This window comes from Thamnophis elegans, chromosome 3 (genome assembly GCF_009769535.1).
Source record: "Thamnophis elegans isolate rThaEle1 chromosome 3, rThaEle1.pri, whole genome shotgun sequence".
NCBI classification, from domain to species: Eukaryota; Metazoa; Chordata; class Lepidosauria; order Squamata; family Colubridae; genus Thamnophis; species Thamnophis elegans.
This window is the reverse complement of record NC_045543.1, coordinates 129671126-129697371: the sequence shown is the minus strand read 5'-3', so window position 1 is coordinate 129697371 and position 26246 is coordinate 129671126. Positions and strand designations below refer to the sequence as shown.

At 36.9% G+C, this 26246-nt stretch overlaps 1 protein-coding gene across 1 annotated transcript in view; it reads left to right on the top strand.

Annotated features, from left to right (window-relative positions):
* Window positions 1-25308, top strand: part of SPEF2 (sperm flagellar 2) — a 109316-nt gene extending 84008 nt beyond the window's left edge. Inside the window, exons 32-38 of the mRNA XM_032213895.1 lie at window positions 7848-7954; window positions 9644-9826; window positions 14605-14697; window positions 17539-17718; window positions 21760-22014; window positions 22992-23114; window positions 25219-25308. Coding sequence (XP_032069786.1) covers window positions 7848-7954; window positions 9644-9826; window positions 14605-14697; window positions 17539-17718; window positions 21760-22014; window positions 22992-23114; window positions 25219-25308 — 1031 coding nt within the window. The remainder of the gene's footprint in view (window positions 1-7847; window positions 7955-9643; window positions 9827-14604; window positions 14698-17538; window positions 17719-21759; window positions 22015-22991; window positions 23115-25218) is intronic.
* The last annotated feature ends 938 nt before the right edge of the window (window positions 25309-26246 follow it).

Here is a 26246-nt window from a genome sequence, read left to right as displayed (position 1 = left end):
ACACATCTCTTGTGATGAAAAATATTATATGTTGCTAGATATTGTTTGGATAACAGTATCCAGGGAGGGAGCAGGATGATGAAAGCAGCTTTCTACATTATAATAGAATCCACGCCCCATTTTTACAGGCTTGCATTGCAATGACACAATAGTGCTTTTTTAATTTAGATGAAAGGAGGATGTTTCTGCAGATATCCTATGTTTAAATGCAGATGGCAGTACATGTTGTAGGGCTGTTCCCCTATAATATCTGAATTAAAAACAAGATTTTTATTAACATTTCTTACTTGAAGTATTCTATGTATTTGCTGACAATGTGTTTCAGAAGTATATATGTCTTTGTTGTATATATTTCTTCCCTGTTAATAGAAATAATAGCAGGCTGTTCATATAACTATTATGAACTTCATAACATTAAACCTAATTCACTATACAGTATTTAAAAATCTTGGCATAGTATGCATGGATTTAATTAAGCATTCCTATGAGTTTATTCCTACTGTAGGAAACACTCCTAAGATTTAATGGAAGCTTCAGACAACCACAGTGTGGCATATTATTTTGGATTTGTCTCCAATAGCTTCTTCTTAAAATAAAAGAAAGAAATAATTTTGAGCTGTTATGATTGTAAAATAAGGAATAAAAACATGTCAGCCAAAGTTGCTGAAATCAGTCAACAATACTGCTGAATATAGTTTCAGATTGTATTAACTTCTAAAAAGATTAAAGATGAACATTTTATATTTTGCATAATTTTTTGGGAAGACAAGATTTCAGCTTCACATAGATAATCTAGTTAATACATAATTCAGTATATATCTTTGCACTAAATTTGGGTTATGGAAGAAAAAAATGAAATTTTCAGATGCCTCACATTTATTGTTTTGTAACAAATACAGTAGTTGAACTTCTATAGTTTGGAATAATTAATAATTGTAGCTCAAAATAATAGTTATATTGCAATTGTGTTAAAACACTATAATGTTGTTATCATAAACATTATGAAATATTTATAGCCATAGCAGCACTGAAGCAACTTAAAAGCAAGAATGTAACTCCAGGCAGACAAAACTATTCAAAGAGTCGCCAGTTTCCAAACATCTGGATGTTGAAGTACACGTGGTTAAAATATGACAGTGACAAAGGCATCATGTACTGTGCTCTGTGTCGGAAACATAATGTAGACCTAGGGGAGAAGACGCACAATTTTTGCTCTGGGACTGATGATTTTATTCTTGAATTAGTTGATGACCACCATAATAGTGAAGCTCATGCATGGGCTTCCTGTATGGAAACAGCTAGTAGTTCTACCCCAGACTCAGATACCACTCAGCATGTGTTAAAGAACATGAGTAAAACAACATTGGGAAAAATTGAAAACCTCTTTAGAACATGCCATGCCATTGCCAAAACTGGACGCCCCTTCACAGACCTGGACTGGATAAGTGAACTGGATGATACGAAGAGGGTGAACATTGGTTCCATTTTCAGAAATGACAAAGCAGCAAGAATCTTTATTCATTTTATTGCTGAAGTGGAAAGAAGAGCCTTGAAAGAAAAATTAGAAAAATGCAAGTTCTTCTCTCTCATTAGCGATGGCATTACGGACAGTGGAACAACAGAAGCAGCCCTTGTATATATACAGTTTGCACATCAAGGGAAAATCCACTGCCAGATTGTTGGAATTCAGTCCATAGACATGTATGATGCCTTGACAGTGAAAAATGCCATTTTAAAAACCTTACAAACCAATCTGAAAGTCAATTTGCCAACCCACGACTGGGCAAGAAAACTGGTTGGCTTTGGCAGTGATGGTAGAGGTGTTATGGTAGGAGAAAATGGAGTAGCTAGACTATTGAAGGACATCCAGCCATGTATTCAGAGCATTCATTGTCTTGTTCACCATCTTGAAATGGCCTACAAGATGGCATTGAGGAACACTCCACTATTCAATGTACTTACGGATCTATTAAAAAACTTGTACTGTTTTTATCATGACTCTCCAATTAATAAGAACAACCTTAAGCTAATTTGTGAAGCCCATAAAGTTACACCAGTGGTTCCTTCTCGAATTGGTGGTTCTCAATGGTTTCTTCGCTTACAGACAGCTCTTCAGATCCTTCTGAAAGGTTACCCAGCAATTGCCCTACACCTGAGTAAGGTAAATACTTTTTGAAACTATAGGATTTGAATAACAACTGAAAAACTAGAAGTTTTCTGTCAGTGTTTTAACACCTTGTTTTTTATGTTGAGTTCCAGATGGGACAAGAATCAGACTCCTCAAATCAACGAAAAGTCAAAGATCTCTTGAAGTTTCTTCTAAAAACAGACATAGTTAAATTTTCTCACTTCTTATTAGATGTCATTAATGTCCTCAACATTCTGTCTCGTGTTGCCCACAATCAAAACACTTCCATTGCAGACGTGTTTGCTACGATTCAGTCAACATTGGAGATACTCCAAATGTATCAAAAAAGGTTGGATATTAACAATTACTGCATATATGCGTGTCTGAACTGAAAAGAGAGAGTTTCATTGCTTAAGTATCATGTTTTTCCCCTCAGATCAGGGCCACGAGAACGTCTGGTAGAGACAATCACATGTTTTCATGGTTATCCTCTTGTGGGAGATGGAAATATTTCAGCAACCCGATTAGAATTATTAAGCAGTCTCTTGAATCAGCTGCGAGATTGTTTTTGTGATGCTAGTGAAGATGTTTTGATCGCAAGCGCCATTGGAAGCTTTAAGCTATGGCCAGACAAATTCAAACAAGGTACACAAAGCACCCTGCAGTGGCTAATAAATGACTCATTTGTGAACGATATGGACTGCTTTAATTAATATGATTGTTCTTATAGAATTTGGTGAGACGGGAGTATCTCTACTGGTTCAGCATTATGAGCCTGTCCTAGAATGGGCCAAAGTGAAAGTGGATGAAATTGAAACGGAATGGAATATGCTAAAAGCAGAGCTATATAATAGGTAATAAGCATGTTGTCTTAAATCCAAGTTTGTTTTACTGCTACACTAGCAAAAGGAACATGTTTAGTAATAAATGTTATCTTTTCTAGATATGAAAATGTCCGGAGCTTAACGTGGGATTTGGTAAACAGAGATTTTTTCCATAAATATCCAAACATTTTGGCCCTTATTGATCTTCTCTTGACACTGCCAGCAAGTTCCAGTGAAGCAGCACGAGGCTTTGGTCAAATGAAGCTGACAATGATGAGGCTGCGTTCAAAACTCATGTTTGAAAGCATGACGGATCTCATGGTCATTCAGCTGAATTCTCCTGAGATCAAAAATTTTGATCCCCAGAAAGCTGTTCAGTTGTGGAATATTTCTTGGCAAAGGAACAGAAAGTTACAAGCTAATCGGGGGGATCCTAGGGGGATCCCGGTTGGATTATCTCCTTGTGAGAATTCTGATTCTTCATCTGATTCCGAATGGGAAAGGGAAAGTTCATTTGGAAGCAACTAGATGTGCAACATTATTTCTGTCTCAATTTCATGCAAAGGCATTGTTTCAACAAATAACTGTTCAGTAATCATTATCTCCTTCCCCCTCCAAAAAAACACTCCAATTAAAAGCAAAGTACTTAAAGGAGCTGCAACGGACATTTTGTAGGGTTTAATGCATTTGCTAACTTTTGCATTTCAGACACAAAATATGTTTGTTGAGTGCTTTAGTAGCAGTTTTGACTTTTCCACCTCATGAGACACACCACTTTCTAAAGTTGCTAATACAAATATATGTGAGAATGACGTTGAAGGGAGAGGGGAAGAGATACCTAAGAAATGATAAGACAGGAAAGGACAGTCCAGGGGAAGAAACTTAGAAGGGGTCTGCCCTGACTGATCAAGTGATTAAAAATGGCAGTGGGACCTTATGCCTTCAGACTTACAAGATTTTGTCAATGTAGCCTTAAAAGTAGAATTAGCTCAACTAGTTGCATTTCTTGTCTAGTTTACCTAGGGAGGCTGGCAAGAACCCATCCTTCCCAGTTTCAATGGACCATTTCAGATTTTCTTTATTTAGTTATTTTTTCAAAAAAAATAGTTATAAGGTTGCAATCAAAACTATGGGGGACAACTATAAGAACGTCTCTACTTTTAGATTAATGTAGGGGACTTTGTGGTTGATTAAATTTGGGGAATCATAAATTTGCATCAAATTGTTGATTACTACATATATTGTTGATATTTTTACTGGCAATATAAGAAAAATCCTGCCTCTCTAACTTTTTCCAACTCAATCATCACCACCTTATTATTTTTTTCATGATTCTTAAGAATGAACTGCCCCCAGAGCGTCGTATAATCCCCGACCTCTGGCCCTTCCAACGCGCCCTAAAACGTTGGATTTTCCAGCAAGCCAGCCTGGCCTGAACAAAACAAAACAAATTATTGATTATTGTTAATTTTAATCCAATTTTTTAAAAATGTTATTGTGAATCTTAATTGGGTTCATTTTTTGGATATTCTATCTAATTTTTTTAAACTTTTGTAATATGTATTTTTTTAATGTTGTACGCTGCCCTGAGTCCTTGGGAGAAGGGCGGCATATAAATCCAATAAACCAAACCAAACCAAGACCCAGTAGTTTCAGCTGTGGGAATGGAATGTTTGAAGCTTCCACCTACAAATTACATGTTTTTCATCATATAAAATCACAACTTTTAATTAATTGTAAAAACAAACCATCCATCCATCCATTCACACCTAGAGGGAGAGAAATATATAGCTACAGTATAAAGAAGATATCTCATGCATAACAATTTAAAGAGATTTGAATAGGAAAAGAAATGTGTGTTTGTTAAGATAAAGACCTTCCAGGGAAAAGTACATGTAACAGTTAAAGACTTTATAAAATATTTTTACTCCATAACTGGAGATTTTTTCTGAAAATAATTGTTTACTCAAATGAAGTTTTAAGCCTTTGTTAAACAACTAGAAATAAAATAGCCTGCAGAAATATTAGAGTAAAACTGGGACTATGGACATCTCTGTTAATACTTTTATTCTATTGACTACCAACAATTTTTAACCATTTAGTATAGGATATCTCAGCACTTGAGTATAATTTCTTTTATGAAATTAAAACACGCATACAGATTTTTGAGAAATGAAATAAATATGATTTTGGAACAGATGTCTTTAGAAAAGTTGAGTAGTTTTCATATTGAAAAGCTAGATGTAGCCAAGGTCTTTCTGTAGAGCAGGGCTAAAAATATGCTGCAACTTATCAAGGATGATAGGAGATAAAATCCAATATTGTTAGAAATACTATTTTCAAATATGGTGTAAAATACAAAAATGCACTGTAGGGATTTCCAAACATTTTGCCTCTAACAAGATACTGAAGAATGGAAATAAAATTCTTTGAAATGTGTGTTCTGCATTCCAACTATATATTTGTGTCACGGCTGAAATGGAGAAATAATTATTAATGTTCTTACTACTTTTTCTTCATCTGGAAATGAAATGTCTTGCAATGTAAGTTCCACCCGGAGTATATTAATGTCTTTTATACTTTGTATCATACCTTGATAACTTGATCTCCCAAAATGAAAGAATTGTTTTTTCTTAACCAGTTGGTTCATTTATTTGAATGCTCTACGTGGATTTGAACTGTTGGAATGGGTGTTGGGTAATGGGTAATTGTAAATGTTTCTTTAAAATCAATACAAAATAATAAAGGGGAAAAAGAAATGTAATACAGTGGATAATTAAGAAAACTCAAAAAGTCCAATGCAGAAGGAATTATGTTTGTAATAAAAACTTGAGGAAGCTATCTCTCTGTCTCTCTCCCCTACAAACCTTGGATATGTCTTGTGCTCCCTGGATAAAAGCTAAATCCACCTGACCACAGAAGGTACCACTGCATTTGCATAACTTCAACTTTCTTAATGCTTTCAAATTTTGCAGTTGCAACTGTAGAAATAGAACCCTGCAACCATCAAGTGCATGCAGTTAATTAATTGGCTCATGGAAAGAGAGCTTGGTAGAAATTAGGCATGGCACGAAAGTTCATTGCGCTTAAAATAGCATCCGCAGAAGGAGAAATTCTTTCCCTGGTTGGGATAAGAATCAGAGTCATTTGCTAGTGAAAAGGCAAACGTAAAGTATACAAATGTAAAGTAAAAGTAAAATGAATATAAATTTGTATCACTTGCATGGATTGCCTTGAATCTTTGTTTCCTATTCTCTTCCGCCAAGGGATTCTATTTGGAATACAAATTAGATTCAGATACATATTTTGCTTTAGTATTTATGCATTATCTAATCAAAGGTTTATAACCAATCGTCTCAGTCTTTGTGAAGAGTCTGTACATTCTTGAAACAATACCATGCATACTTTTGATTGGATATGCTAAATTCTGTTTTCTGCTCCACACTTTTCCTTAAAGAGCTCTTGACACTGTACATGGTTGCTCTCTTTCCTGGTCCCTCTTTTTATCCTCATAACACACCTGAGAATTAGATTAGTTGAGAGAACTAACATATGAAACCCACAGTTTCATCTCGATTTTGTACCTACCTATATATTACTTTTTCTTTGCTGATGTCCTGCGTTGTTCCATACCACTTGTGCTCTTCCCGTTCAAACTGACTTGTGGTAAATGTGTCCATCCTAATGAAGACTTAGGGAATAATCTCCTTGGGCAAGTCAACTAAGGATCCACCACTCAGACCTAGTGAAAGCTGCCACTGCTTTCTGTCATCAGGACTTTGCTGTTGATAGAGGGTGGATCAAGACAGAGTGGGGTCCATTCAAAGTCCTCTTGTTCTCAAGATGCTCTCAAGAAGGGGCTAAAATAATGCCAGAATTGATGTTAGTATAGAACCTGTCTTAAATACCACTTGTTCGTCACCATTGAATGGTTGTTGAACAAATGGCTGTAACCCAAAGACTCCCTGTGTGAAGGCAGCAACTTAAAATGTATTTATTTGTCAGATTTCAAGGCCACTCAACTCAAGAATGAGTCTGAGTAGCTTCATAAAGTTAAAAAGATCTTGCCAAAAAACATTCTATCTCAAAGCCTTGGGGAGGCGGGGAGACTCACTTGAAGGCAGGGAAGGTGGTGATCTCTAGGGATGGCAGTGACAGAAAAGGCTTTCTTCCTGCCTTGCACTGGGTGATATTGATGATTTAATGGAAACCAAAGCAAGCCATATAAGAGAGAGGCACTACAGGAGAAAAGATGATCTATCAATTACCTAGTCCCTATGCAATGTAGGTCTTTATAAATGATAACCAGCACCTTGAATTGCACTGCAACCAATTGATAACCTGTGCTGCCATGTAGTAGAAGGGTTTTTTTTTGCATGTAGTAACCCTTCAATAGAAGAGAATATGTTTAGCCCAGGATTGAACTGTATAGTCCTTGCTGCTTTCTGAGCTTGGGTTGCTTACCTTCAGACATTTCATTATTTAACTAGGTACAACATTGGTGCTAGTGATGGCAGTGCAAACCCCACATTTAGCACTCATGATGTGCTAGATGTTGTTTTTTCAGCTCCAATTTGGAAACCAGTTATTTATTATGGAAATCAGCCATTGTTCTGAATAAAGAAGGAGCAGGATACTCCTTTTGTTTCCTCTTGGATCATACCTGATTGATAGTAACCCACAGCTTTGTTTACATAGTTTAAAGAAATTGAAATGTACATCATTGTACAATTACATATAAAGTAAATTACAGTCTTTGTGTATAGAGTATAATTAGGAAAGAAAGACAGGAAAATAGGCAATATACCTATTAGGCAGTGAAATTTAATTGATTTTTTAAAAAAAACGTATATTCCATTTTGACCCATTCCTCCTCTTTTTTCTTATTTGCCTAGGTTTAATACCAAGTAAAACATTCATAGATATTTTGTTTGATTTGATCACTCTGAATCTTGGGTCCAATATGCTTCCTGATGCCTGGCTACATCTCTCTATGTATGATGTAAGTATCCATCAGGGCACTTGTGTGAGGGCAAAATCTAAAAAGTCAAAATGGAGACCATAATTATACAGTTGTGACTGCCAGCTTGACCATTCCTATGGACCTCTGGTGTATGTGATGTTGCTTTAGTTTTTACTTGAATATATTGCTAGGTGGTTGAATTATAAAACTTAGGGGTAAATAGTTTTAGAAGGATCTGACATATTGCTTGAATGGAGATGATGTTAGCAATTTATAAAGGGAGCTTGTTTACTGATGTGTATGAAAGGCACTAATCAATTAAATCATTTTCAGTATTTCTGGAAGTCAACTTATTCGATTTGTTTCATATTGTGGACAGCCTGCCTTCAAGACCAAGTGAAATCTAACATGAAGGTTGCTTTCATATTTATGTGTGTTATTTATTGATTTGGTAGATTTATATCCTGCTTTTTGTTGTTCTACTACTGTTCCTCACAATTACTTTGGAACGATCTCCCCGTGGAGATTCGGACCCTCACCACCCTTCAGGCTTTCCGTAAAGCCGTCAAGACCTGGCTGTTTCAGCAGGCCTGGGGCTGCTGAGTCCCATCCCCTACTCGAATGGGTATGCGTGTTGAGACCTTTTAGACTGTTTTGTACTGTTGTTTGTTTTTTTGTGGCTTTCCTTTTTGTATTGTCCTCCCCCCCCCCCCTTGGTTTTGTTAGCCGCCCTGAGTCCCTCGGGAATAGGGCGGCATAGAAGTCGAATAAAACCTTCAAACTTACTGTATCCTGTAATGTTGATTGGACTGTAGAAAAATGACCAGCCCAAAATTGTCAAGTGAGCTTCCATGATTGGGAATGACCGTGGAGTTTATAGGTCCCCTGAGTGCCACCTAACCCTAAATTACCACTTTTCAATTTGGCAACTTTAAAAGTACGGACTTCCTCGCTGGGGAATTCTGGGACAAGAAGTCCACACCTACAGACTGGAGATCTCTTGGAGTTGAAGTCCATACATCTTACAGTTGCCATGTTAAGAAGTTCTGCCATAACTATGGAGAAACTCTCCATGACAAGAGAAAGCCCAGTCATCTTACATTTAAAAAGAATGAAGTAGACTGTTGCTTTGAGAGGGAAAAACATGATTTGTTTTTATTGGGCATTGTGGATGACAGGTAAACATTATGGGAAGCTGCAGGCAAGTCAGAAGGGTATCTCAGAAAAGATACCTCAGTCCAGTTGCTGAGAGATGGGGGGGAAAGCATTTAAAAGAGAGCTCACTTTAATTATGTCTGTGAAACTCAGTGGGGCTGAAAAAACTATTTACAGTTTTCAAGACTCTGTATATTAACCCAAAATAACATTAAAACAATTGGGGTGAGGTAGGGGTGTTCAATTCAGCCTTGACTCCTGATACTAATGGCTCTCAAGTACGAAATATACTTACCTAATCGAATTATCATAATCACTTTAAGTCCTCTACATGTCTGTCCAATTATTTATCTATCTAACTCCCACCTAATGGTTTCAGTGTGTGTGTGTGTGTGTGTGTGTGTATGTGTGTGTATTGGGCTTTGATTTCCATGCTTCCCAAACTCCATGGCTTGCTGGGAATTCAAAAAGTTGAAATCCAGCAACCATATCCTGTCCTACATTGTGCATTCCTAATCTTTTTACTCTATGGGATCATGCATTCATCTCTGTGTTTGCAATTCTATGTTACAGTTGCAGAGTCTATCGTTATTCCTACTTGTGAATTTGGACACGGTGGACTGGCGGAGATTCTTACATGCAGCTTCCCAACCTTGGCCTATTCCCTCTGTAACGGAACTGCTTGAAACATTACAGAGATTTCAAGACGTGGATACTGAAGGATCTGGATTTGTCACCCAGGAACAATATGATCAGGTTCCAGTCCTTTATATTTGCCTTTTTAAGCGTTTGTGACTGAATCTTACTGAAAGCAATGAGATAAGCAGGTAGCCAAGCCTATATTGTCAGATCATGTCACAATCAGTGCCCATCAGTGCAAGCAAAATTTTATTTTGGCCAACCCTAGTCAAAGTACCCCTCTCTAAGCATAATTGCTCAACCCCACCTCCTTTTTATAAACATTGTGGCTTTTCAACACTTCTCTGCTATGCACATAGACTTAGGAGGTAAACCTCATTGCATGCAGTGAGACGTATTTCAGAGTAAATATGTATTGGATTGTACTTTACATGTGGTTTGTGGCTCAGCATGGGCCACTGTGTCTGTGTGTCTGAGAGTATGTGCTGATACGTGTGAAAAATGAAAACAACTGAATAGAAGTCAGTTTCACTCAATGTAATTAATACATTAAATAACTTCATTTACCTTCACTTTAGGTTTCATTCTGATTTGTAAATATCTCCCCACTGTTTCTTTGGAAAGACAAAAGAGCCGAGGTTCTCAAGAAATCTCTGTGGTTCTTGAGGCATAGTAATACATAACAAATGGATGCTTTGTGCATAGTAGAACGGTAGCATACAATCAGAGAATCTATGCTCAGTCCTCTTAAGCGTGTAAGACAGCCCAATGGCATATTCCCCCTCTCGAAAACATTTTTTTGAAGAAGATTCTTTGTCTCCATTCTTTAAAATATTCTGATTCTATTCATGATAATTTGGATTAAAAATGCCACTGGGGGCTCCAATTTAACTAAGAAAGGGATAAGTAAGTTTCCCAATTGTTTATATAAATTACAATTGAACTATTTCTAAAATCATCTAGAGAAGTATAGTAACTTGTATTTACATTTAAAAATCTTTAGTGATGACATAAAAAAAATGGAACTTCAGTTGGATAAATATACAGCATGGGAAATCTAAAATGAATCAATTGAATACACAGGAACTATGGAGTGGCATTAAAATCAAAGGATTGACAATGCAGAAAAGTTGCAAATATTTTGATGTTTTAAAGCAAACAAATACTTGCATGCCCAAACCATCTTTCATCTTTCAACATGACTCAGAATTTTTTTTAGAATTTGTAGTGATTTGCAATAATACAATCAAAACATTCAATATTTGGGTTGGACCTGTAATACAATAAGCAAATATTATGGACTTAACACTACAGGTAGTCCTCCACTTACAACAGTTCATTTAGTAACCATTCAAAGTTACAGGAGCACTGAAAAAAGTGACTAATGGCCATTTTTCACATTTATGACCATTGCAGCATCCTCATTACATTCAGATGCTTGACAACTGACTCACATTTATAACGCTTGCAGTGTCCCAGGTTCAGGTGATCCCCTTTTGCAATCTTCTGACAAGCAAAATCAATGGGGAAGCCAGATTCACCTAAAAACCATGTCCCCAACTTAACAACTGTAGTGATTCACTTAACAAATATGGCAAGAAAGGTCGTAAAATGGGGCAAAGCTCACTTAACAAACTTCCCATAGAACAACATAAATTTTGGGCTCAGTTGTGGTCATAAGATGAGGACTACCTATATTTGACTGAAATGCCTTAGAATTGATAGACAATATCATGCATTACATACAAAAGGATACAAAAACTGTTTTATTTAACAGGGAAAATGGTAGTCATGGTTTGTTGCAACTGAAGCAGACACTGGAGAATAAAGTCAGAGGCTTAAATGATTATATAAATGCAAGCAAAGGGAAAGTCCTAAAAATGTCTAACAGGAAAATATTTTGAATGTGACTGAATCAAAAGTAGCCTATAATACAAAATTGTCTAGACAGATTATAAGGCAAAACATGACTGTGGAAGAAAAACAGCATATTAGAATTTTTTAAAAAGTATGGCCCTGATGTCTTTAAATATTCATACAATCACAAGATTGAAAAAATTCTGTGAAAGTTTATGTACAAATTGTATGGAACTCCAACATTCACACAGATTGAGATTTAGAACACAATTCACCAAGCATCACAGTAGTTGAAAAAAACCAAGTTTTACTTATAGATGTGGTAGTTCCAAATAATAAAGTAGCTCAAAAGTAGCTGAAAAAGATTGTAAAATATCCTGACTTAAAAAGTTAAATGGAGATTATGGAATAAACCAGCAGTTTTTTTTCCTAATAATTATTTGAATTTTAGGAGCTTTAATAATAAAATTTGTCAAAACAACTGAAAAAATAGAATTATTCAGGTTTACAAGTAGCAGCTCTGCTTGGAAGCACATCTAAATTAGAACAGTTTATGGCAATTCATTTTTAAAAAAAACTTTTTACAAACACAAAATCCCTTCATTCGGGACAATTCATAGACTTTCGAATAAAATTTAAATTGATCCTAAACTGCCATCATTTGCCAAGTGATCTTCAAAAGAGAATTAATCATTAGTATCATGAAAGAAGTTTGAAAGATACATGATGGTATTTTTATTATAGTAAACATTGAAACTTCATTTGAAGGTTTTTAAAATAATCATTTCCTACCCTGTAATCTTTTTCCTCGAGAGACTTTGATTTTGTTTTCTTTTGTTTTGTTTTGTTTTGTTTTTTATTTTTATTCCTTCTCAGCAGTTTCCTTTTTGGGACTCAAAATAGCTATTACTTCTCCAACTCTGGTTGCTAGCAGCATACTCTATGCCTTCAGGCAGGTTCCACCATAAAGTTACAGAGGTTAAAAACTGATTTTTATAATATTCATTATCATAGTCTCCTGCTCCATAGAAACAGGTAGAAAAAAATAGGATATTGGAGAAAAATAGTTCTAGAATTATAATTTATAAATGTGTTGTGTGAATTGAATATGAGGAAATTGTTCCATGGTTAGGATTAAATATTTGGGTAAATTTGTCCATGGTCAGTTAATGAATCAGCTTTGCTTTGCATTCTCTTTCCAAATCCATTCAGTTAAGATGGGAATTACTTCTTTTGCCACTTAAAATATCATGAGAGAATTTTGGATTAGAGAGAAGGAGAGAGAATTCTTGCTTTCTCCTCTCCCAATGGTCCATGTTTAACTGCTTAGCTCAGGGGTGTTAAACTCAAAGCCCGTGTGCCGAATCCTGCCCACAGAGTGTTTAGAACTGGCCTGCGTGGCCGCCCTGAAAAAAGCAAAGGACTGGTTGCCTCTGTCAGCGAAAATGGAGCTTGGGACGAACACATACGGCCCTCACAAGCTCTCTTTTCCGTGGCAGAGGGTTGCAGGAGACCATTGCAGCCAGAAATGAAGCCCGGGGGCCTGTTTTTGCTGGCAGAGCACTCAGGCCATGACAGGCGCCCCCGACACAAGTGATGTCGAGCTGGCCATGCCCCATGCCCCCCCCCCAAAGTCAAAAACAACTCTGGTGGGGCCCTCAATGAAATCGAGTGTGACACCCCTGGCTTAGCTCAAGTCTATGAAAAGAATATATGCTGTTTGAATAAAAGAATGCATAAGAATTTGGAGGATTCTGTACTAAAAAAAGAAAAAAGGACAGGGGGAATAAAGGGCTGGTGTATTTATACAGAAAGTCCTGTGTTCTTGGATTCAAAAATCCCATTCTTGTGCATTGTGTTTAATGGGGATGCTCAGTCAAATCCTATTCTACTGGCATTGGACAAGATAAAAAGGGACACAGGGAATCAATGAAGCTGGGGTGGAAGTGGAGGGATTTCTCAATATATAATTGGAAAACCAGTTTGGAGTTGTGGTTAAGGCACAAGGCTAGAAACGAGGAAGCTCTGGATTCTACTCCTGCCTTGGGCACAAAATCCAGCCTTAGACTCAAAGCTCAGATCTAGGAAGAAAGAAATGGCAATCCACCTCCAAAATTTTGCCTGAGAAACTGCAGGGACATGTTCAGGCAATCAGTAGAATTGAATACTGATTATGATAGCCTACTTTCTTGAGAAGAATTCAATGAGTACAAAGGTCAATACCAGCTAAAGTACTAGTGTTTATATAATGATGATGACGATGATTGATGATGATGATGATGATGATGTAATATTTCAGATGGCTGCCTTCCACAGATTATGTCCTAAATAGGAAGATTTTCTCCAACAGTTTTGCAATGTCATGTCATTTCAATAAAGGATGGAGTGGGTGTCGTTTCTTACCATAGATTTTAATATGTGGTAAAGGCTTATCAAGTGGTAAAACGTCCCCACATTAATCATTCAGTAAGCTCATAGTCTATATTCATTATCCTTCTTTATGTATCCTTTCAAAAAAAAACATTGTCATGTTTTCAGGACAGAAATGGAAGCAGCAACAGTCTCCTTTTCAAATCATGGGACAGGAAAAGATTTATTCCCTATTCAGGATGATAAACCCACAAAGAAATGTAGATCTGTTTTATGCACACCTACACAGAATTGCGGTATTTTGCTTCATATAGGTAAAGAGAGAGAAAACAAACCAAAACAGAAACAGCACAGGAAGTTGGGTAGAACAATTTTTGGGTTCAGCATCTCATATCCCATCCTCCGATGTTTAAAATGATAAATGTGGGTGGGAGAGAGAAAAACAAACGTGTTTTTGAAACAAATCAAGACACTAAATCCACCCATAATTTTTAAAAATCAATTCTCAAAATGAAATCCCAATAATGTTATTGAAAGGTAATATCTCATTAGAGCTTTCTAATTTGGACATATTTTCCACGCATTTTTGAAGTGTGGAAAAGTTCAAAAACTTAAATGTTGTGAACAGTTGTAGTCCAGAGGATAAGGTTTTCATTTGTTTGCTTTAGGTTGGTCTGTGGTTTAAAGGCAGGGAAGATTTACCCGTTCCAGAAAGTCCTATAGAGCCTTTGCCATTTAACCGTCAGAAGCATCTCATAGAAGTAAGTATAAATATTCAAAGGCCATAATCCAAGAGAAAAAGAGTAACGCCGCCATTTTCAGTGGATTCCAAACACCGTCCGTTATATTCCAACAATTCTCAAGTAATGGGTGAATGCTACTTGTAGTTAAGTTTTTTTTAACAAAATATTTTTGTTCTGAGGCACAATTGATAATTTGCTTGACTTTCAAATCTGAACACAAGACATTGCCCATTTCTGATTATTTGTAACAGTTAAATTCAGACATTTCTGCTTTTCAATGCTAATTCTATATTCATAGAATTATTTCCAGAGCTTAAAATAAAAAGTTTAAAAAATGATGATTGGAATGAGAGAGAGACTTAAATATTTTAATGAATGGGGAAGAAGACAATATTTTAGAATTAGCAATTTTATGGGGATTTTTCCATGCATATGAGATGCAATAATACATATACATTTTCATGCTGACTCACAACCACTTATAATTTCTCAAATTGAGAAATAATTTGTCAAACAGAGAAAGAGATTTCTGTTTTTCTTCCTTATTCTCAGGCTGTGTGACTATTTCTTTGAAATTCCTTTCTATTGTATTTCAGAGCTGATCATGTTTCTTGTTATGTATTTTCTGTGTTATGAGTCTCCCTGGTTATCCACTCTTCCTCCACTCTTAAAAGCTTAAAGAATTGTAAAAGCATAAAAAACTGGTCTACTGGTAAGGGCAAGGCCCATTTCAAGTCAATATTTGTTCCTCACAATGACTAACCAATGCTTCTGGTACCTGGAAGCAGGAACAGAGACATAACCTTTTCCCACTCCCTGTGATTAGATCATGCTATCTCCAACCTGTTGTTAATCCTTCATATACATAGTACATCTTTTAAAAACATCCAAATTAGTGACGGTTGTTATGTTTTGTCATAATGAATTTCAGAAGTTTTTTTTTGTGCTGGATGAAGATTAGAGAAGGATGAGGTTCCATTCTGTATCTCCTTCCAATCAGTCCATTCTAGTATTTAGGAGAGGAATAAAAATGTATAACAAAATAACAGAGTTGGAAAGGAACTTTGGAGGTCTTCTTGTCCAACCCACTGCTCACACAGGAAACCCTATACCATTTCAGACAAATGGTTGTCCAATCTCTTCTTAAAAACCTCCAGTGTTGGAGTACCCACAACTTCTGGAGGCGTTCCACTGATTAATTGTTCTAACTGTCTGGAAGGTCCTGATAGGAAAGTCCTAGCTAGTCTGGACCTCTCCTTGATTAGTTTCCATACATTACTTCTTGTTCAGCCTTCAGGTGCTTTGGAGAATAGGTTGAACGCTTCTTCTTTGTGGCAGACCCTTAGATATTGGAACATTGCTATTATGTCATCCCTAGTCCTTCTTTTCATTAAACTAGACATACTAAATTCCCGCAACCATTCTTCCTGTTCACTTTCTCCATGGTACATACAGGTTTATACACTCAGTTACCTTTTTTCTAAGCAATATTCTATCCTTTTCTCATGTGGAAGTTGCTTGAGCCACAGGTAATTTTGACTGCTGTCTTATACATTTTCCAACTGTATTGCATATTTTCTCAAATATGGTGACCAGAAGTTGCACACTATTCAATCAGCCTACCATAGATTTGCATAAGTCTGTTAAAAGATTGGCAATAACCCTTTTGCCTTTTACCATCCTGAATAGTACATCCACAAACTTGGTCAAGAGTGTACTTTTTCATCATTTTTTGCTGCAATAATTTCTATACGCATTTTTCTTCAATACCACCTTTTTCACTTCATAATTCCATCAAGCATCACTTTTCATACTTCCCACACTTATTCTGAACCTTGCAGTATAATTCTTTTCATGCTGCTCCAAGTATATTCAATATTTTTTCCTTAGTTCTATTTCCTATTCATTCTGTTAAGAGGTTAATGCATTGTATGTTTTTATACAATCACTATTCTCATTCATTCTTTGGTCCCTGAATGTCCCAATAACATTTTCTGTATTGTCTCCTCTTGTTTCCATTCTTCTGCTCATTCATGTTTCTTCCAATTGTACTCATTCAGGGTATTATATGGTTTTCCTTGGTTCTTTCGTTATTTATTGATTTGAATTCAATGACCTCCTGTCTCCCAGGAGTCATTCTGTGTGGCTTGTCATTGAATAGAAGTTTAAAAAGAAAGGAACTAAAACAAAAACACGACAGCTACCAGAAAATAAAAACAGAATAACAAAATGAATAACTGAAGCCCACCTTTATATATTCACTCAAAAACCTTTCATTTTTGTTGGAATAACCTTGAGACCTAGAGTGTTAAGATGTACCAGTAACTATCCTTTATTTGTGCATTCCTACTTTCATACATGTGTATTAAAATATAGATGTCATAGGTTCATTGTTTTTGACATGCATTTTAGACTTTGCATTCATTATTAAATCTATACTTCATTTCCTTGCATATATTTAACAGTTCCATTCCAAAATCATGTCACCTTTTTTCAGAACTATTGCAGATCTCTTTTTCCTGCTTTTACAAACAGGGAACCAACCTATCTTCCTTCCTTCCTTACTCACTCGCTCATTTTATTTGACTTCCCTTCCTTTGCCTTTCCTGATTAATTCATCCTTATATAAGTTATTCTTTTTTCATGCCGCTGCAACCTTTAATGTGTTATGGTCATCATTAGATGAGCCTATGGATGATATCTTCTGCTGTCCATCAAAACTTTCATGTAAAGATGTTTAGTATCACAGTAAAGGCCTAGACTAGGTTCCCCACCTTAGCTACATACATACTGATTTGTTGTGATTAAACAAAATATCCAATACAGTACGTCAATTAATAGAACTGTTTCTTTTTGCAGTTTTTGTTCACTTTATTTGCTGATCCTGAAAAAGACCCTCCTCAACTGAACTACACTAACATGCTGCTCTACTTCGCCTCTTACCCTGATGCTGTAGATGGTGTCTATCGAGCCCTTAGTGTCGCAACAGGGATATATATTCAAAGGAAGAGGGATAAACACTTTTCTCTTCCTCAAATGGTAAAAAATTAATAATACTTGATAATAAAAATCTTGATTTAGTTGGTAACAAAAATATATTTGTTCCATAAAGCCAGCCTCTTCTGATCTCTCATTATATCTGCTGCCCAGAGCTTCTGGAGAAAAGGCAGGATGCATGTGCAATATACAGAATAAATAGTACCTGTCCAGTTAATATACAATTGGACCAGATAGTAATAAGAATGCAGTGCTTGGTAGTCAGGCTTTCTGTCCATCGCTCATATTGATTAGTTATGTTCAGTTCTCTGTTGCAGCCAGTCTTGATGCCTAAGATGGGGCTAGAACTCACAGTCTCCTGGTTTCTAGCCTGGTGTCTTAATCACTAGGCCATCTTCAAGAAAACCTGAAAGCTTAGTTTAAGCACAACAATATGTTTCAGTAAACATCTTGGCAATATTATAAAATTGCAGACAAGAATACAATACCAGCTAAACTGATTGAAAAAGAGTGACATTTTTACAGCAAGGTTTCGGCAGCTTAACAGAGTTAGCAAAGGTTTCATTCACACAGAGGAACATCCAGTACTTTAACCCTTCTAAAAACAATGTTTGGAAGTTGTTCAAGGTTCTAGGGGCAGAACGTTGGTTTCATCTCCTTATGGATAACAGTGGAAGCTGACAGTTTCCCTTTTTATATACTGTTTCATGTACTGTTGACTGTACTGTCAATGCACAACATATGTACAATGAGATTGCCTGAGCCTCCCTTAGTACATCCCCCCCCAAGACAAATACATCTCTATTATAAAGTTCTTTATTTTTTCATTTTCATAACATGTAAATCACATGTATACTGTTTCATAGCCAATATATTATTAAATGTTTACATCAATTCATCTTACCAACAACTCCCAAAAACAATTCACAGGTCTGCGACTAAAAAGCTGTTTGATTATTTTCATCCAATTTCCATGTATTTTGGTGTGCTGAAAACAAATACAATATTGAAAAAACTCCTAGATGTCATGATTTGCCACAACCTGCAAAGTTGTCTTCAAATTTATCTATTTTTTTTTAATTTTTAGTATTTTTTTTATTTTATGGGTTTTTAACCAAATTTAAAGTCCAAATTACTATTAATTAATTCACATAAGTCCATTTAAGATATAAAATGCAAAAAAAACCTTAAAGGGTTTGTCCAAGTTATGTAAAAAAAATATAGCACTGTAAATCTGATGGTCAGCAATATATACATAAGCTAAGCAAGTTTTAAGTCTGTACTTCTAATGGTAGAAGGGGTTAATCTTTTCTGAAGACTCCAGTGGGAGGGAGATACAGGGCAGATAGCAGCATATCCAGTCAGTGCAGGGGGCATGGCCAGCACTGTGACATCTCGTGTACAGACACAGAGCTGCTCTCTCCTGCATGCCACACTTGTGCACGAATCATCATCAGGTTCTTGGTTCTATTCAATTCATGTTAGCTTGTCATTCTTCAACCATTATGTTATGGCACCCCGAAAGTGTATTAATCTGCCAGACAGTTTCTGTTTCATCTGTGGTGAATATACAGTGTTGAAGCAAAAGCAGAATATTACAGACTTTGTGAAAAAAGTATACTTTGCATACTTTGGACTAAAAATTGGAGATCAAGATAAAGTTTGGGCACCTCATAAAGTGTGCAAATGGTGTGTTGAGGACCTCCAATACTGGTTCAAGGGTAAGAAAAAATCTTTCCGTTATGGGATTCCTATGGTATGGCGAGAGCAAAAGAACCATAGTGATGACTGTTACTTTTGTTCATACAATGGAAAAGGGTTTAAGTACAAATGGAAGCATTCCATTTCATACCCCAATCTTCACTCAGCAATTCGTCCCATCCCCCATGGCACAGATATCCAAGCCCCCTGCTATCTTGGAAGAGATACCTAGCTCCTATGAAAGTGAAGTCATACCTGAACCAAATCATTCATCTCCTCCTGAGAAAACAATTTTGGTCTTGTATCATCTTCAAAGTCAGATACAAGACCAAAATTGTTTTCTCAGGAGGAGATGAATGATTTGGTAAGAGACTTGAATCTTCCCAAAGATGCCACTGAGTTACTCGGATCAAGGTTGAAAAGCAGGAATTTATTGTTGCCAGGAGTGTCATCTTCATGGTTCAGACATCGTGAAAAGGAAGACAAGTTGGTTTATTGCATTGATGTCAAAGGTCTGATGGATCAATTTAAAATCCAATATGATTCAGAGCAATGGCGTCTTTTTATAGATTTTTCAAAAAGAAGTCTCAAAGCAGTTTTACTCCACAACAGTTTTTACACTTCCATACCTGTAGGTCATTCCATACACTTGAAGGAAACCTACGAGAACTTGGAATTGGTTCTTCGTAAACTTAAATATGAAGACCATGGTTGGCAAGTGTGTGGGGACTGCTCGGGCAACAAGCTGGGTATACCAAATACCCTTGTTTTCTGTGTCTATGGGACAGTCGAGACCGACAAAATCACTGGACCAAGAAGAGTTGGCAGCCAAGGGTGCTAACAGTCGGTGAAAAAATTGTCCTCCCAGAAACTTTGGTACCTTCCCTACAGTTCTTCTACCACCTCTCTACATCAAATTGGGATTGATGAAGCAATTCGTGAAATCACTTTCAAGAGATGGAGAATGCTTCAAATACTTGGCCACCAAGTTTCCATGCCTGTCAGAGGAAAAATTGAAGGAAGGTGTGTTCATCAGACCAGACATTAGAAGGCTTATAGTTGATCAAGAGTTTGTCAATACCATGACGGATCCTCAAAAAGAAGGGTGGATTGCATTTAAAGAAGTTGCACCGAAATTTTTAGGCAATAACAAAGATCCTAACTACAAAAAGATCGTCGGAAGAATGCTGAAAGCATTTCAAGCTTTAAGTTGCCTGATGAGTTTGAAAGTGCATTTCCTCCAGTCTCACCTTGACTACTTTCCTGAAAATTTGGGAGCTGTGAGTGAGGAACAAGGTGAAGGATTCCACCAAGACATTAAAGAGATGGAAAGGAGATACCAGGGAAAATGGAGCATTACAATGATGGCAGACTACTGTTGGATGCTTCCGAGAGACATTCCAGATACTACTCACAAGCGTAAATGCACCAAGAGGAGCCCCACAAGGAAAAAGAATCGAGTTTAGTGTGTGTAGGTGAGCTCATTTCAGTTCAAAAAAGGATTTTCATGAAAATATTGTAATAAAACTTTAATTTTATAAGTCTATTTCCATTTATTTTGAAGTATTGCCTTATTTAACATAGTTACCTAAATTGTCAGGAAACGTGATGTTCTATGACAAAATGGAGGTCATTTTCGGATTCAGTGTACCAAAAAACATAAAGATTATGTGGAATAACCAAAACAGCTCTCGAAAATTTGTTTTTTGCAGACCTGTGAATTATTGGCTCTTCTGCTCTCCATACACCATATTTGTACCTTATCCATCACTTTCTTCTCCCCCTCTCCTCCCCCTCCCTACCTCCTTTCTTCCCTGTCATCCTTCCCTTCTCTACTTCCCCTTCCTCTCTCCTCTTCTCTCCCCTTTCCACGCCGCATTTCTCTCCTCCTCTTCCCCCCTCCTTGCCCCCTCTCCTATCCCTCTCTTCTTCCCTTACCTCTCTCCTCTACTTCCCACTCTTCATCTCATTTACTTGGTGTATTTCAGCTTCTGAGCAAGCTCCATTGTATGTTGATGGTATTTATAATTCCTTTTCAATATACATATTTAATTTTAACATGTACAAATACGTCTCAAAACTCACAGTGAAAAAAAGACAGACAGACAGAAAGAAAATCCATAACCCAGTAAATCATACTAACAAACACACAATCCTCTATACATATGTATAGAATATGTACTGAATATGAGATACAAACAGTGAGAATCTGAGAACATCTAGTTAGAGAAAAATTGCAACCCCCTGGCTAGCTTTATTGTAGGTGTTCAAAGCTGGTGCTCTTTCTGACAGTCACATACCTTTCAATTGGTCATTAGGAAACTATCTACACCCCCCCCCCAAAAAAAACACTTTATGTTATCTTTGGTTTGTCTTTCTTAGTTTGTAACATCTGCTGAGCAACTCATAACCACTGCTGCTCAGGATGAACAGGCAGAGGAGGAGGCTGGTGAAGAAGGGGAAGAAGAAGAGGAGGAAGAGAAGGAAGAGAAGGAAAAAGAAGAGGATGCCCTGTCTATTGGCAATGATGGATACATCTCTCTGGCTACACTTCTCCTTGTATTCCAGTATGAAACAAACAAAGCTTATGACAATCACAGATTTAGTAGTCAACTGACAGAAGAGGACAATTATGAGGTTGGTTAATTAGCTCATAGCTCCATTAATTGTATATTTATATACTTCTTTTATCCCAATGTTTGTAGCAAGCAATATCTCAATTATTGAGATTTAAGGAAATGGGGTAAGTTTGAGTGGCATTGTTCTTTTTCTGAAATAGGATCAGGTTAGAGCTCTTGAAGGGAAGAAAAATATGTATTTGCACAAATGGAGAGGCTGTGATTTAGTATTAGAGCTATGCAGAGTGACGTACATGTAGTAGATGAGATTGTCAGTCTTTTTATTTATTTTTACCCCGTTGGAACTCATTAGTAAAACTGTTCTGTTGGGTCAACAATAATCTAACTAAAATTTAACAAAGCATGGTAAGAGTTTTGTTGACTAAATTATGTTTCGCATTCTCATGCCCTGCCTCTCCAAGGATAGCTTAAGAATTCCTCCTGATCATGATATATTACATTTGCAATTGTAAAGCCTTTATTTGATAATGGCTTTTATTGAATGATACCTGCTTTGTTGTGGGATGTTTCCAGAAAAATGGATGTCTGATTTAATAATTATTATAATAACAATTATTTATTTGTCAGTGCAAATAACGTATGTACCCTGAGATTGGTTGAGCACACGCACACACACACACACACACACACACACACACACACCAACACAATACAACTCACAGTGAAGACAGAATTACAGGATTAATTTAAAGATTGTACTGTAGTATTCTGTGCTACAAGTAAGGATTTGTGGGTCTTGAAATGTGCTCTCCTACCAGATCTTCCAAGCAACGACTAGGTCTTGTAGCAACATCAGTGCTGGCCAGAAAAGTCACTCCTTTACTACTTCAGTATTAATGATCAAGTTATGAAGCTGAAAAAGTGACCTTATCATGACACTCAGCCTTCTACAGCAGTATTTGCATACGTTGCTTGTTTTTTTTTCCAGTTGGTTCATTTACTAATAAAATAAACTCTCTTCGTTTATTTTTAAAGCATTTTATTAAGGTATACCAGGATCTTGGCTCTGAAGATCTGAAGCCCATCAAAATTAAACTCCTTTTGAAGCACCCCTTCATTCAAGACTTAATTAATAACTATCAGGGGTACAAACTTCCTGTAAGTATCGTTCTTTTGAAATAGACAGTATCTAGGCTTCTAGTAGCAGCAGTAGTTGTTGATGGTAGCAGTAGTAGTGGTAAGATTAGTAGTAGTAGTAGTAGAAGCACTGAAGGCATGTTTAGCCTAGGTGATTGTGCTGTCTGGGGCCATGTACCCAGCCCATTTTCTTCTATCTAGCCCATTAACAGAAACAGGATTACTTTTGTTGTGTCATTGGTACCCACAGCTGTCACCAAATAGTTGTTTCAGTCGCCAATCAATAAACTTTAATATTTCATTTCTGTACTTTGTGTAATAAAGAGCTATCATATTAGTGATACTTTTCTTCTATGGTAAAGTTGAGTTCAGTTTGGTCTTCAAATTCCTGCCTGAAGTTGAGCCAATGTTGTTTGCCTCCAGAATAATGATCTTTAAAATCTGAATCGTCCTGGGACTAATTATATTATGAATAGACTCTTCATATCGGTTTCCTGAGAATAAACAGTTAGATAAACACTTTGAAGATCATTGTTTCCTGCCTTGAGTTTGTTCAATCTCTCTTTTCTCTGAAGACTCGTGGACTAATATCTGTAAATAACAAACAGGATGAATGAGGCCAAAAACAGATGATAAATTATAAGAGCCAGCCAGGCTTAGCAACCGTAGATCTTCTCCTGAAGATTAGAGAGCCTCTTTGTGTATGAAGAGAAGCAGAAATTGAAAAAGAACACTTTCATTCTTGTTTTTTATTCCCGTCAGAGCTGAAAGTATATATTTAAATTTATGGTAGTCTTCTAGATGTCACCCCCATCAACAACGCAAGGCAAGTCCCAACTTAAGAAACATCAAACCAAAAAAAACATCAAACCAAAGAGTCCAGTAAAAGAATACTCTAAAGGGCATAAATCATATTCACACTACCTGTCAATGAATATATCTCAGCCTGTGGCCAGCAATAATTCTGCCACTAAAACCAGACACACAAGAACATTGTCCTCAGTTATAGAAAAGAGCCTTCTTAAGTGCCTTAATGACCCTCAGTGAGGAAAGAGCCATTGCGATCTCAGGAAGAGGTAAGTTATTTCCAAAGGAGGAGGTTGCAAATAACAAGTCCCTGGGCCTCCACCCACCTTATATGGGATATAGTACTTTGGTTAGCTCATATTGGACAGGCAGATTTTATTCTGTAGGGTCTCACTGTAACCAAAATCTGGGTATTAAAGGGTTTTATAGGGAACTAGCTGTTAAACCGGCATTGCCAGGGTATTAGACATTCACAAATGTCCGGATCAATGTAATTTCTAATGTTGGATTTTCCCCCTTACCAGAAAGAGCCCCCTTGTGGAGTACTGTGAAGCCATTACCATGGCAACTCCACTGCGCTATATAGTAGAAGCCATTTTACGGCAGTACACTAGAAGTCATTTTACGGCAGTACAGGCTGTATCTTAACAGAACACCCCCACCCCCAAGGGGTGTTAGGGGGTATCTTACCCCCACAGTATTTGTTTCCAAAGAGTAAGTCATCTGTCATTTCAAGTTTGGTTGAAATTGTTCTAGGCGTCCCAGAGTTATGCTGGAACATACACACACACAGCCATTTTTATAAATATAGATAAAGATAATAATGAGCACCTGAAAGCAAACTTGTGAACAAGGCGAGCTTCGCCACTATAAGGATTATCCAGCTGTAACAGCTTCCACCTGTGACAGATGCATTTTGCTGTAGTGTGCAAGTTATCATCAAAGGAAGCTCCATATAGAGCAAATTGCACTAGAGAAAGGATGAGGACATGACTTATTGATGCCAAAGCATACCCATCAATTGGAGGAACTGAATGTACACCTCAGTGGGAGAAACCTACATTCTTTTTTGTGTCTGTGTGGCAAATAAAATAAGACATACTTTCAAGGTAGCAGTGGAAATGTTAATGTCCAAATTTGGTGCACCTATGATTTGAACCCAAAGCTAAGAGTTTGCTTCCTGCATTTCTCATTCAGCTGGGGAGGAGTAAAAATTGTCTTTGAATTGAAAAGCCCTGTTATCCACCCTTTCCCATAAAAAATTCCTCCAAACCACATAAAACAAATGAAATTGCAAATAAAAACCTTATCTTTTAAGAATAAAGAAAAAAAATCAACAGAGCAGTATTGTTCTGAGATCTTTTATGAGATTAAGCTGAGCAAACTGAAGGTGTGGTTTGAAAGGTGAAAGCTATGCTACTTGCAAAGCTGACAAAACCAGAGGAGAAATATAGCATGTTGTTCGAATGAAGGTGGATAGTGGCTTCTAATACAGCCTACGCATCTTGCAATTCATTGTGAGTCAAAACATGCTGCTACCAATAAATATTGTGGCTTGTTTGCTGGGTACAGATGTGGCATGCATCTTGCTTTTCACCTGCACCCAAACAGATAAGCACTTTGAGCACTAAAATCAAGAGGTCTGACTCATCCCCAGTAGAATATAATACAAATTAGAACATAAGTAGCAAAGCTTTTTGGCTTTCATATCCCCAGCCAAGCAATGTAAAGAAGCAGATGATTCTGTTTTATAAAATCATGTAATCCAAACATCCTGCTATTGTCCAAGGAACTATTTTGACGAAGAGGAGGATTAATAATTAATTTTTTAGGCCACCCCTCTCACGAATGCAGCACCTTTAGGTGGTTTACAATATAATTAAAAAGTAAAAAAGAAAGCAGAGCAATTAAAATTAGGAGAAAAACTTAAAAATGAAGATGATAGGTGGCCTAGAGTAGGGTTCATGTCCACCCCATTTTTGTTGTTAGTGTGAAGTCGTGTCCAACCATTGCAGCCCCATGGACAACATTCCTCCAGGCTTTCCTGTCCTCTACCATCCTCTGGAGTCCATTTAAGCTCACGCCTGCTGCTTCAGTGACTCCGTCCAGCCACCTCATTCTCTGTCGTCCCCTTCTTCTTTTGCCCTCAATCTTTCCCAGCATTAGGTTCTTCTCCAGTGAGTCCCTCCTTCTCATTAGCCACTCCCAAAGTAGCAGACCCTATCAGGTCTCCAGGTCAAGTGCAAGTCAAGTTTTCAGGCTTTTTCCAGAAGACTGGGAGAATGGGGCAGACCTTACCTCCAACAGGAGCATATTCTAGATGTGTACCACTCTGAAACCAGATCT